At 36.5% G+C, this 14,900-nt stretch overlaps 1 protein-coding gene across 1 annotated transcript in view; it reads left to right on the forward strand.

Moving 5' to 3' along the window:
- The window catches only part of Dcc (DCC netrin 1 receptor), a 997,292-nt gene that overhangs the window by 926,111 nt on the left and 56,281 nt on the right, over nucleotides 1-14,900 (forward strand). Inside the window, exon 22 of the mRNA XM_013018919.1 lies at nucleotides 6,838-6,903. Coding sequence (XP_012874373.1) covers nucleotides 6,838-6,903 — 66 coding nt within the window. The remainder of the gene's footprint in view (nucleotides 1-6,837; nucleotides 6,904-14,900) is intronic.

Consider the following 14,900-nt stretch of genomic DNA (forward strand, 5'->3'; position numbering starts at 1 on the left):
GTGTATCCATATATCATATATAAAATTATACATATAATATATTACCAATGTTTAATTATTGAAGTAGAATATAATATAGAGATATATAAATTGATTAGTGAACTAGTATATTGAAGTTTCTCATTGGCTAGCATCCACCTGTCTCAAGCATGGGAATCCTGATAGGTCTGGCCTAGTGTTATTTTCATGCTGATGCTTATTTGTAAACATCTCTCCGTCTTTAGAGGATTTCTCAGGTAACATGTCTCTACCTGTCAGTTGCCAAGCTCCGCTGGAGGATACACATACGCCTCAGGCTGTCAACAATCAGAATCCAGCTGAGAGGTGAACCGGGAGCCGGATGTGGGATACACAATTGCTTGGTTTCCATTGTCTTTCTGTAAAATGCCTAGATTGGGGTATTTTTGTCCAGAAATGTCTTGATTAATACCTCCAAGGGAAGCTTCTTTTCCACTCATAAAGTGCATCTGAACCCCTGGTTCTTCTCTCTGTGACATTTGTGAGTGAAAATCTAATCCCAGGTATTAGTTTTACCTTTTAAGGATAATTGAAAAGTAACTTTTATTCTTAGCAAAAGTCTTCTCTGTTAATATTTAATATCATACAGACGAAAATTGGAATTGTGAAATGTACCCTTTACGGTTGAGGTAAAAATGTTCAAAAGTGCATTGTGTTTCTCTTACACTGTTCTGTGTGTGTCTCAAAAACATTTTATCAAATACAATCCTGTTCTGTGCATTATTGCCTTTAGACCATATGCAGGTGTCAGACACAACCAAAGGTTTTTAAGAAGGCAGGATGGATTTATTATTGAATATCAACATTTAATATATACTAGGCATATTAGCTGCTTTACATAAAGAGTAGTAATATTTTTTTCATTCAGTGATCTATCTTCTATGTGCATTTGAAAACAACATATAAGATCTAAGCAAAGGATAAGGATAGCTCATTAGTTCTTTATTACTAATCTATATTCAAATTCCCCTGTGTTGGTTATTAGTTTGTTTCCTAGCTTTTGATACTGATACCTTTGTTCAAAGTCAGCATTGTTTTCAACTACAAGATAAATTAATCTTTCAAGTACATTTTCTACCTCTGACAAATAATCTGTTTTAACTGTATCTCAATATGATCTGTATGTTCTACAGTAAAATTGTATTCAGGTAGTATGAATGGATAGTTTTTATTCACTGCTATACAAGACAAAAAATCAGTGAGATTTCCATTATTATTACCAGAATTCTTAGTAAACAGTTCTGAGATCAATAAGATTGCTGCATGTTCTGCTTACATGGAAGGAGGGATAGTGAACATTTGTTAAAGGACCAATGGGTTTATTGGATTTAGATTATAGGCCATATCTATATTTCCCTGGGGATTTATAGTGTGGCTGTCATTCTAGCTGTCATTCTAGGTGTCTGTGTCACTCCCATTCAGAAAAGATAATTTAATGAAAAGATTACAATAGCCATGTACCGTTTCTTCTCTGTCCTCTGCAGATTAACTTTCCACTCTCCACTCCTTGAACTTATAAACATCCCTAGAGTAGAGCTAGACGATAGCACAGATTCCAACTGAATTAATATTTGCTTAGGGCTAAAAAATTGTTTATCATGGGAAATTGTCTCCCATCTGTGCTGCAAGAGTGAATTAAAAATAATCAATGTGGTTTTTTTTTCATACACACACAACCTACAATTAAAGGCTGAAAACATTTTTAAGTGACAGTGGAGAGCAAGAACATAAAGCATACATACCCAGCAAAAGGTAATCACATGTGTCCATGGCAGGCCTTTGTGGGGAAGTATGTCTATTGGCAGGGGTCATTCCTCTCACACTGGAAGCACAGTGTCCATGTCACATGATAAACACTTTCCCCTAATCCACAGGATTAGGGAACTCATTGGAAGTCGGTTCCAGGAAGCATATGGCCTCTGCCAACAGGGGTGAAGAGACGGCTTCTTGTGAAATCTATTCTTTGAATAAAACATGAAAACTCTTCATATGACTTTGTAGATTATACTATCTCAAGCATCACATAAAGATAGGGGCATGAAATTTCAACCTAAGGACCATATTAAGAAGTACCTAAATAAAATTTATGTAAGTATGTATACATATAAGCTATTTTAATAATGTAGAATCAGTGGCCTGATTCTTGCCAAATACCCTTATTACCTCTGTGTCTTTTTATGTTGGAAACCATCAGTTGCTGGTTTTAAAACCTAAAGTGAAAACAGAAAATATTTGCTGTAATTATTAATAATCTCCTGGGAAGTTATCTAACATTTTTCTAGATGAAATTCTACCTAGTCAAGTGATACATACTGACTTCCATAGTGGTTGCGCTAATTTACATTCCCACTAACAGTGTAGGAGGGTTTCTTTTTCCCCACATCCTTACCAGCATTTGTTGTTTGTGTTCTTGGTGATGGCCCTTCTGACTAGAGTGTTATGGATTATCAATGTTGCTTTGATTTATATTTCTTTTATAGCAAGTGATAGTGAATATTTGGTCATGTATTTATTGGCATTTGTACTTCTTCTGAGAAGTGTTTGTTTACCTCATTTGCCTATTTACTAATTAGGTTATTGATTCTTGGGTGGTTTAATTTTTTTAAACTTCTTGTATATTCTTGATATTAGTCCCTTGTTAAATTCATAGCTGGTGAAGATTTTCTTCCATTTTATAGCTGACATTTCAGCCTAGTGACTACATCCTTTGCTGTGCAGAAGCTTTTTAACTTGATACCATTCCATTTTCTGATTCTCACTTCTATTTGATGAGCTCCTAGAGTTCTATTCAAGAAGTTAATTTTCTATACAAATAAATCCTACTGTTTGCCTATTCTCTCCAGTAGGAGTTTCAAAGTTTCAGGTCTCACATTAAGGTTTTGTTGTTTGTTTGTTTGTTTTAATTGATATTGGTCCAGCATGAGAGATAGGGACCCATTTCCAATCTTCTGCATGAAGACACCTTGTTCTCCCAGCAGCATTTGTTGAAAAAGCTTCTTCTCCAATGCAATTTTTAGGTTCCTAAAAGCTAAAATCAGACAACTGACTTTTTTTTTTGTCAGTCATGGGGCTTGAACTCTCAGCCTGGGCGCTGTCCCTCAGCTCTTCAGCTCAAGACTACCGCTCTACCACTTGAGCCACAGTGCCACTTCTGGCTTTTTCTGTTTATATGGTACTGAAGAATCGAACCCAGGGCCTCATGCATGCGAGGCAAGCAGCCTACCACTGAGCTGTGAGATTGTGGATTATATCTGTCTTCCTGTGTACTCCATTGGTCTTGAGGTCTGTTTTTTGGGCCAGTTGCAGGTAGTTCTTTTTGCCAGATAAATCAAAAACATTTAAAATAAAATACAATAGTGCTTTTATCATAATAGCTGGATGATTATACATACATTTTTAAAGACAAAATAAATTAAAAACCATCTCTAGTTGACTACTACTATTAACTTATTATGAATACGCTTATTTAAGCTCTAGATACAGTGAACTAATTCTATCTGTCATGGCAGAATTCATAGCTAATACAACCTTCTATACTCCTCATTCCCTGTGGATCAAAGCATTTAATAAATTTAATAAATGATGAATGAATTATTGCTAATTTAAAGCCCCTTCATAAAATTAAGACCTCTGGGAGAGTGCAGGAGTTTATATCTTTGCATTAACTAACTTGCACTCCAACCATCTTCCTAATTACTTTTCTATCTCTCTATATCAGTGCCTATGAAATTAACCAACTGAACACATCAACTATTATTGCATAGCAACAAGGCCTTACAGCTTGGCACCAATGTCTCACACCTGTAATCCTAGCTACTGTATAGCCTGAGGTCTGAGGATCATGGTTCAAAGCCAGCCCAGTCAGGAAAGTCCATGAGACTCTTATCTCCAATAAACTACTCAGAAAAAGCCAGAAGTGGTGTTGTAGCTCAAGTGATAAAGCGGCTCAGGCACAGAGCCTATGCCTTGAATTTAAGCCCTAGGATTAAAAAAAAAAAAAAGAAGAAGCAGCTCTTATAGATAGTTTGGCCTGCCAAGTAGTATCACTAAAGCTCTTTTGTCATTATTTTCCAACTGTGGATCTTGCCTTACAGCAGAGGGAAAATTGTTGTTATTAGTATTATTTGCTCATTAATGTTCTATTAAGAAGCCCATCCTGAGATTTAAAAGCTATATTTCCCCAAAATGGAAATGTAATACATAGGAATCTACTTTATTTCTTGTATTTAGATTAAGAGATACCAGGATCATCAGTCCTCTGGAAATGGAGTTTTGTGATTTCCTGCTGAAGTGGTACAAGAATTCTAAATTACCATAAATCCAATCTTGGCTGGTTGATGATATCACACTTCATTAAAGCAGTTTCTCTTGAGCTTGTTAAGAATTACTTAATTTTCTTTTGTACCATCCATCTAATTATAACCAAAAAAAAAAAAGTTAACCCATGTCAACACATCAGATTCTGTGGAAAATGCCGGTGATTCAAGTTGCACTTGTATTTAGAAGCTTATTCTCAGACTTGCTTTATTTTTTCAACACCCTAACCTGCATGAAATTGGGATTTTTCCCCCCTAACTATTGGAATTCACAATGTAATCAATAGCCTGACTAAATCTAAGGGGTGCTATACCCATAGAGCATTATGTCTGAGTAATATATGTATCTGCTCATGGCTTGTTTTTACATCTTCCCAGAAACTAGCAGAGAGAGGTGAAAACTTCATTAAAAATACATTTGTCAGGATACTAGAGGAAAAGAAAAGCCCTCCACAGACTATCTACCTAATTTCTAGCCAATACAGGATTACTCCCAACAGGAATCATTTATTGCTTTTACTGGCCTAAGTGAGGAGGTTATTAGCATCTTTTGTAGCTGACTGCTTTGCAATCTAACTGCTTTCAGTTGCTTAAAAGAAGTCATCTTCATATTCATACAGAATTTCTGTCTCACTTCATTCCTTCCACCGTTTATCTCACACTGTCCTGTGGCAAAGCTCATCCTCTGAGTGTTGAAACTTTGAAGCGCCAGAGTTACATAAACAAGGTACTTGAAAAGGGGTGAGACTTCTCTGCCTTTTAGTAAACCCACAGAAACGTTCGCAGCCTCTGCTCATTTAAAGTTTCCTTCTCATAGCCTAGCCGACTGGTGTACCCACACCTCAATTTCACCTCCTTACATGTGTCTAGTCCTTATACGATCTAGTCATCAACATTGCATGTGAATGTGCCATTTTGTATGAAAGACATAATACAATATGATTGGATTAAATTTTAATTCTTCTTCTACGTTTCCATCCTAACTTCAGTTCTGAGTTGGTATCAAAAGAAATTTTAATTTAAATTTATTGTAAAGATTCTGTACAGAGGGGTTACAGTTACATGAGTAAGGTAGTGAGTCGAGCATTTTTACCCCCCCCCCTTTGTTTTCCTCCTACTATCCCTTCATGAACATATAGTCAATGCACAAATTCCAGGTTGTTCTCTTTTATCTCTTTTGAAAATAAAATGAGATCTTAGGAAAGTTTTAGTAAAAAGAATTTGTTTGATATACAAAAGAAAGTCCTAAGATCAGGACTCATAATCCAAAAGACAAAGTAACCTGAAATCTATAGATATAAGAAATTAACCTCTGTTATTGTGGTTGATTATCCCTAGGATCAGCCATTGACTAGAACTGATTCAGAAACAGTTCTTTGAAATAGCTATATTGCAATATATGTTTGCACATAGATTCAAGTAGCCCACCCAGTGGGCCCACTGAGGTGGACTTAAAGCTCAAAAGCTAATCAAATAATTAGAGTTCTATATATGCATTAATGGAAAAGGGATTAGTTGTGGTAATACATACCACTAATTAAATTTTGTGTAATAGTATAATTAATTCTGGTTAACTTCAGCCTCGATTCCATTAAATGCCACTTTCATAACTATTGAACACCCTCGTGGAAGGAAATATTTCCAATTGTGATTGCTGAAGGAGTCTTCTTCCTTTTTATTTTTATTTGTAATAAACACAATGTCTACTCTTGTTATCTGAATCTAGAATGTGAGTCCCATACAACTTATTTGACATGTAATACAACAAAGGAAAGAAACCTTCAAGGCCCAGTTATAAGATGAAATGTTTAGCATTGGTAAATCTGCTACCAGCTCTCGTCAGAAGGGTGAGAGTAAATGCTGGGCCTAAAGCTGTGCTCTGCATTGCCTCTGTATCCAAGAAGTTCACCTTTTTTTTTGTTGTTAGTCATGGAGTTTGAACTCTGTACTTGAACACTGTCCCTCAGCTCTTCAGCTCAAGGCTAGCACTCTATCACTTGAGCCAAACACCACTTTTGGTTTTCTGAGTGGTTTATTGGAAATAAAAGTTTCATGGACTTTCCTTCCCGGGCTGGCTTTGAACCACAATCATCAGATCTCAGCCTCCTGAGTAGCTAGGATTACAGGTGTGAGTCACCAGTGCCCAGTTTGGAAAGTTCACCTTTTAGACTGATACTGCTGCTATACCATTCTTGGAAACTGTAGTACAAATACAGGGGGAATGAACAGAAAAGAGGAAGGGGATTGCTTTTCAGAAAATATCTGATTTTAGCTCAGTTAAAGGAATTGATTCATGTGAAGACTTTTTCTCACGTGACAAAAGAGCACTTTCTTTCAGTTACAGTGATCTGAATGCTATGAAACTTTATTGGCAGGTGCCCAGATATTCTTGCTACTTTACTTACTTCATATGTTTGAGTATTCACTAATTTTGTCCATATGGTCTCCTTTGTGCTTTCATAGGGAGTAATAACCGACATTCTGATGTGATTTCAATACACAGGTCGTCATGGAGATGGAGCTTATTGGCCAGTTGATACTAACTTGATTGATCGAAGCACTCTCAATGGTATGTATACAAATTGAATTCTCCTGGATTAATCATATTAATTAAATGGTTTAATTCTAAAGTGTTCGAAGCAAAGTTTCTATTGACAAATGCCGAGAACCCTGGATGATGGGGAGGGAGGATGTAGAACAGTGCAAACATGAACTTATTAGCAAACCTGTGACACATTCTAGCAAGAAACGATACCAATGAGAAGTGACACATTTTAAATGCTATCAGCTGTTAAGTTACCTAAACTTTAATGTGTTGTAATGTATTTTAAATATTTGGAAAACTAATTTTATTGGGAAGAGGTGATAACCAAGGTTGACTGAGCTGAAAACAAGTAGGTTTCATTAATTCAAGTTACTGAGGCTCTCCATCTATAACGTACATTTTATCCCTTCAACTCCTTTAACATTTTGTTACTAATTTGCTAAAAATTATTTTGTTCTTCCTACTGAAGCTTACCCACATGGGGTAGCTCTTATGATAAACAATTAGGACTAGATCATACCTAGAACTTCATGGACAAACCAGAATGATACAGGGTCTCTAGGACTTTGTCTTGGTTAAATAAGATCTTTGGAATCATGAATATGTATCCAGGTTTCCAGTAGGCCTAGCTAGCTAGCTTTTTGATAGTTAGTTGGAGATAAGAGTCTCAGGGTCTTTTCTGTCTGAGCTGGCTTCTAAATGTAATCCTCAGATCTCAGCCTCTAGAGTAGTTAGGACTGTAGGACCCTATCCTTGGTTTAAAAATAATTGCTATTGCTTTGTTTTGTTTGCTGAAATATTTATCACATATTTAAAATGTAAGGATGAATATTTGAATAGTCACCACCAAGGTTAAGGTATTAAATATTCAACCATCTAAAGGTTTCTCATGTTTATCTCTGCATTTGGGTTTAAGAAAGCTCTCATATCTTTATCTTTGCTGTTGCATGGTGTTTTATTTGATAAATTCATTACTTATTCAACCCTTTTAAGAAGTATTTATGAGACTTTTATTACTGAACTGATAAACTTCCATTTGGATTGGTCTTTCAATAAAATCTAGTTGGGGCCGGGAATGTGGCTTAGTGGTAGGTAAAATATGCTCAGTTCCTCAGTACTACATAAAAAATAAATAGAAAAAAATGGAAAAACTTGGAAAAAATTATATTAAGTGAAGTAAGCCAGGCCCAAAGAAACATAGGTCCCATGGTTTCCCTTATTTGCAATATCTAGTATGTATGAGTCAAGCGGAAAAGGTCAGATAATGTGATGTCAGGAAAATGAACCCTTAGATATGTATTTTAATGTTTTTTCTTTCATGCATGTGTTTCTAACGCATTTATAAGATTATCTCTTTGTTGCTTTGTATGTCCCTCCCCCACAGTATAACCCCTGCTTTCACTATATTTGATGTCAGTATAACTTGTGGAGGAGATGGGGAAAAACCAGTTGTTTAAGGATACAGGTGGATCTGATGCAACAATGAGAAGTACAAGGAGGGGGGAAGGAGAAGGATTGGGATGGGGGGAGGGGGGAGGCTGGGAAGGGATGGGAAGGGTAAACAAAGGAGGGGGCTGCAATGCTTGGTAAGAAATGTATGCATTATCCTGCCCATGCAATTGTAACTCCTCTGTACAGTATGTTCACAAATAAAATAAAATTAAATTAAAAAATAAATAAATAGAAAAAATATTTTTTAAAAAGAGAGAGAGAAACCCCCAAAAATCTAGTTGGGAAGCCAACTCACTATAATCCTATAATCCTACCTTCTGGGGGTTGAGATCTGAGGATCATAGTTGGAAGCTAGCTCAGGCAGAAAAGTCCCTGAGAATCTTATCTCCAGTTAACTACCCAAAAGCTAAAATGGAGCTGTGGCTCAAGTGGTAGAGTGCTAGTTTTGAGGAAAAATATGCAGGGACAGCATCCAGGCCCTGAGTTCTAGCCACAGGACCAGCACAAAAAAAGTCAAAGGATTCACGTCTTTATAGCACTGTTAGAGGGATTAATTTCTGAAGTATAAATGTGGGAGATTAGACATTCAGGCAATGACAAAGTTTCTAAATAAACATCCAATCCAGTTGAAGGTTATTTTCTAGGATGGTCTCTCTAGGATTTTCACACATTTTACATTTATTTCCTTCCTTATATAGAACAACTTGGTATAACTAACTTCTGGTTGTGCTAATCTAGCAGCAGGCAAGGCGGGAGGCATGTGTTAAGACTGAAGACTGACCAATGACATGATCCAGAAAATGGATTTCGATCATGATTGTTCTCTCCCCCAAGCTTTGCAAGTTTCATTAACTCCCTTTCATGCTTGAAATGTTATCTCAAACCTCAACCATGCACCAGATACACTGCTTGTGTTTGAGGACTCACTTAAAAAATGTTACCAAGCCCTCACTGAACGTAGGAAATGGGCCCAAGTGAAATGGCAGGTTCCTCCAGGGTCAATAAAGCAAGAAAGTGGGACATGACCAGAGGGACACAGCAGAGATAATGCTCTAGGAAGATGAAACACAATATGGAGAATCCCACAGATGGACAGGAGTTTGGGGGGAGGGGGAAGTTGTAGAAATTGTGTGGACAATTAAAATTATGTTTAATAATTTTACTTGAAGAGATTACAGATCATTTGAGTTCATGTGAAAGAATTAACATCCCTTTTAGAATTGTAAGATGCTATTTCTACAGGGAGAGTCAAAATGAAAGTTGCCCTTAGTTGTGGGGATGAAACCTTTTGAAAGGACAGAGCACCATAGGATGAAGGAAGGCATCAGTAGAGATGATGGACAAAGAACAATGATCCCCTCATAGATTTCAAACACCACTGAGGGTTAATAGTGGAGCAAATATAAACCACAGGGAAAAGACTGTGAGCGCTCCTACTCCAAACGACTCTATTCATGGATGGAGTAGCCAAATTTTGCAACTGCAAACATAGAGATGCCCAGTAAAATTATAAATCAGACAGAGAAAAGCTTTGCATCTCAATGTATACAAACATAACCAAAAAGAAATGATCCCACTCTACCTGGGCTCAGCTGTATTTTTAAACAGCAAATCTGGTGATCTCAATTGTGAGACAGGCTTATAAGTATTCACTACTACAATTTGCCCTAAAATTAAAATGTATTTTAACTGAAAAGAAACTGCAGCTTGAATTTGGTATGAACCTAAAAGTCTAGAGAACTTTGCTTTTCCAAGAAGTCAGACTTCAGAAGGGAATAACCGCAACTGAGAGAATTGTATGTTGCTGCTCTTTTTTTTTGGTCATTTTAACATTAGATTGCTAGTGAGAAGTGAGTCATAATTAAAGTTGACCTGTTGACATTATCTCACCAGACAAAGTCGTGAAGATGAAGTAGACTAATGGCATTCACTGGTTTAGGAGAGTTTATGTAAATCATTGGCCTGGTCCTTCCTCAATTTTCTGCATCACTTCATGATGGTCTGGAAATTTCTTTTTAAATAGAAAGGTGGAACAAAGCACTTGAAATACTTGTAGATCCCTACTAGTATAACAAATTGTTACATTGGCTGATCAGAGTAAATCAGTAACCTCAAGAGACACAGGTGGTGAAAGCAAGCCTGATCTCATTCCTCTATTCTTTGCTAACAATAAATGGTGGAGAATGTGTAATTTAACTTTAGCTGTAGCTAGAACAAGCAAATCCACAAAGGCCTCTGAACATTGAGCTTCCTAATTAACATTCTGATAATGTCTTAAGCTTTCAAGGGGAGTTGTATTTTCCAACTAGATCTATAAGTGGGACCAAACCCATGTCACCCATACAAATGTGGGATGCATCAACACAAATATCTTAAAATTTTGAGTTCTTAAATGTGTGTATAATGAAACTTCACATATCTCTCTTAGAGTGACAGAATTATAGACATTTCCTGGCTCTTCCTACACTCACTAGGTCCATCCTTCAAAGCATTTTAATGGAATAATAGCTTTATTGTCAGGATACTCAGGCCAGCTGCAAATCAGTTCAGATGCCTCTAATCATTTATGCTCTCTTTCAATCTGCCATTCTTTTAAAGATGCACTTTTAGAACTCAAAGAAAGGAAAACAAAGCTATAGTTCATATTTACTCTTACAGCCAGAGCCCCATAATTAAATTGTAGGGAATAAAAGAGCTTCCTAAATATTGCTTGATGACAGCTAGAATCAATGCTAATATTTGGTGTTATGGTAGTTTTTTTATTTTTATGATACAGTTTTAGATTATGGTACACTTTCTTAATATTGAAAATTCATCCATGTCTCAAAATATCGTACAGTTTATATTTGCATGAATGACAACTATGATAACACCTTCAACTTAATCCTGCTTTCCTTACTAGGAAGCTCCATTTCCCTTTGTTAATAGTTCTACTTAATAATTTGCAAAATCAGTTTATAAATTTGATTAAAAGATCTAAACTCCCCAAAATACTATTTAATTGACTTTACCCATTGAAAATCAGGTGAAACTTGAAACTTTATTTTTTCCCTGACACTACTGAGTTTTGAACTCATGACCTGAGCGCTGTCCCTGAGTTCTTTTGCTCAAGGCTAGTGCTTTTCTACTTCTTGAGCCACAGCTCCCTTTGAGCTTTTTAGTTACTAATTGGAGATAAGAATCCCATAAACTTTCCTGCCTAGACTGGCTTTGAACTACAGTCTTCCCTTTCTGAGTAGCTGGTGTGAGCCACCAGCACCTGGCTTAAACTTTATATATTTTAATGCATTGATTGCTGATTATTAATCAGAATTCATCGATGCCTATGTACTCAGAATTGCATTCACTGCTCTTTAAATTTTGACATGCCCAATATGCATCAGAGAAAATGCTCATGAGATTGTAAAGAATTCGATTCACATCTCACTGGCTTTCATGGGGTACCTATGAGTTTTCATTATTCAAATAATAGGTAAGTACACACCAGGGCTAAGGCCAGGACCAGATGCTCTATTGGTATACTATATGTTTTCATTTAACTGGGACATTCACATAAGGCGAAATACATTAAGCCTCCTGAGAATGTGTGTTAAAGGCCAATAAGGTGCCAAGGTTGTGGTCAGTTTGTTGCCGATTTTCATATGGGAATATCCCAATGCCCTGGAGAATATTTAAAAGTGTCTCCATTTTTCCATAGAGCTTTCCTACAGAAATCTAGGTGGTCGCAAAGCTTACAATCACAGTATTCGAGGATCATGAACTCTAAATTGTTTTCTAATTTGGATTAATCTCTTGAAGTATTGAAATAACAAGTCAACCCTCACATAGATAGATCCCATATTTGTGACTTCACTTATATGCCAATTGTTTTTGTGACTCATCAGTCACCTTATGCATTCCATGGTCATTCACAGACACATGCAAGGCAGAAATTTTGAATAGCCCAAGGCTCATGTTCTCAAAGCTGAGGCTGCTTAGAAGCCTTCTAGCTTCAGCAATGGACTTAGTGCCAGGCTGTGTTTTAATTTTTGTGCTTTGTGGATGCTCTTACTGTATAAAATAGCCCCCACATGATGCTGAAGCAGTTTTTCATGTTCCTAAGCATAAGCAGACTGTGATGTGCCTTACAGAAAAAAGACATCTGCTAGCCTTTGTTCCAGCATGACTTACGGTGCAGTTTGCTGTGAATTGAGTGTTAGTGAATCGATGTTTCATGTTAAATAGGGTCTCTTTAAATAAAATGCACATAAGGCTATATATTGATTGGTTGATTTTAACAAAATGTTGCTTGTCAGAGGCTCACAAGGGTCTTGCACATTCCTCTGAAGTAAATGTAAAAGAATGACGCCTCAGAAATCTCACATATTGTTTTCATTATAATCAGAACCTTTTAAGAGATGATGAGTTAGTTCCTCCCTCTAGGACTCAGATTATATCAGGCCTGCTTCTTGTTTTTTCAGGAAAAAATGAATCACTAATGATGTATCTAAATTTAGGTATCTATCTTTTCTTCCCCTCTTGCCAGTATTGAGCTTTGAACTCACGGTTGTATGCTTGCTAGGCAGGTATTCTATCACTTAAGATATGCCCCCAGCCCTTTATTACCTTAGTTATTTTTCAGGTTGTAGCTCATAGTTTTGCCTAGATTCCTCTTAAACAGCAATCCTTTCCATCTCCACTTCCTAAATAGCTGGCTCGACAGACATGATCCACTCTACTTCACCTGGTAATTACTTTTTAAACAAGCAACAATAGTTAGATAGCCTGTCAAAAGACATCATTTCTGCTCTTCAAGTACTCAACTAGAGGCATTTGTTCAACATTCACTAACTCAGTGTTTATAGCCACTTTATAGAACAATGACAGCAGATAAGAAGAACTGACATACCTAAAAGCTTTGCACTTGACTCTGAACATCCCATTTGGCGCCCGACTTTATGAACATTCATATTTTGATTGGAGATTCAGAAATTAATGAAAGACCTGGATTATCACATTTTAAATGGACAGATGCTTTGAAGAGGAATCACATAAATCCAGTATCCAAATTTTATAAAAGAAGTTCTTATGCAGCCTAACTTATGCAGTCAAGGGAAGTGATATCAGTATAGTCTAAACGTTGCTCAGCAAGATCCTGAGCAATTAGGTTCTGACTTAAAACTTGATTCTTTCTTGGGTGGAAAGACATTTGAATAATTCTACCTTAACCAGGGAGTCTAAAGTGTTCATAAGGCATGGTAGTATATATGATTCAAGCCAAAATTTATAAGCTCTTAAATATAAGCTGATCATAAAAACCATGAGATCCGAAATCATCCTTCTGTAAGCTCTCATATGAAAGGTTAATTTATTCCAATCAATTAATTTAGTAAGCCCTGAAAGGGCATATTAAGACACAACTATAAAATAACTATTCAAAGATTAAGCAAAACTATGGTACAGAGAGATCTAACCTTCCATTACCTGCCCCTTTCCTTTGTAGTAACTATGAAAAAAATCACTTCAAAGGAATCTTATTTCTTTCATTTTTAATCAGAATCTTTGGACGAAATGTGCTATTTAAAGACTTTTTGATGCATTCATCCCTTTGAGATTCAGGTTATTTCAGGCAGGATTATTATTTTCCCAAACTAATGAATCAGTAATAAATTATCTAAATTTAGGCAAACTCTCTCTTTAAATAAGGGATGTTTCTTAGATAACTTGTCAAAAGACATGATTTCAGTTCTATGACTATTCAATTGTTATAGTCATTTGTGAAGGAAAAGGCTCATTTGTCCTTTGTATTGAAGTTGATTCCTAAAACCTTTGCAGTGTTGAAGTCCTTAATGCAAGCAAACCCAGTACTGTGGTAAATGGCTAATTGAGGCAAGGTTTTATGACATGTTTCTTGGGAATGACATAGTACTTGGCCAGGAAGATGATTGCTCTGTATTTATTTCCTCTACTTCTGATATTAATACCACATGATAGCTAGGATTACAGGTGTGATCTACCAACACCCAACAACGTTGAATCTTTTCATGGCAAATATGGCATGGAATCAAGTACAACAAGCCTACTTTATTCATGGATATACTGCACAAGGATTTGACCAAGTGCAGTCACACATATAATAAATTTGTTAAAAGAATTTCAGAAGCAATAGTTTCAAGTTCCCATGGAGAAGCTCTGTCAGTTTATGGTGATCACCATCTTTGTATTGTTTGCTGAATGTTTCTTTGCCCTTTAATTTTGTGAACCTATGCTTCTCCAAAATCAAATGATGCAGAGGAAAGAAGGAAAAGGAAATGCACTTAAGTGGCACAGCGATTAAAATTTAAGATACGGAAAGTGATATTAAGAAGTTGCAGCCAGGTACTGGTGGCTCACACCTGTAATCTTAACTACTCAGGAGGCTGAGAGCTGAGGATCTTGGTTTGATGCCAGTCCAGGTAGAAAAGTTCATGAGGTTATTATCTCCAATAAACTACTCAGAAAAAGCCAGAAGTGGGGCTGTAGCTCCATGTGGTAGAATGCTAGCCTTGAGCACAGAGAGGCTCAGGGACAATGCCCAGGCCCTGAGTTCA

The sequence above is a fragment of the Dipodomys ordii genome, unplaced genomic scaffold (assembly GCF_000151885.1).
Source record: "Dipodomys ordii isolate 6190 unplaced genomic scaffold, Dord_2.0 Scaffold43, whole genome shotgun sequence".
NCBI lineage: Eukaryota > Metazoa > Chordata > Mammalia > Rodentia > Heteromyidae > Dipodomys > Dipodomys ordii.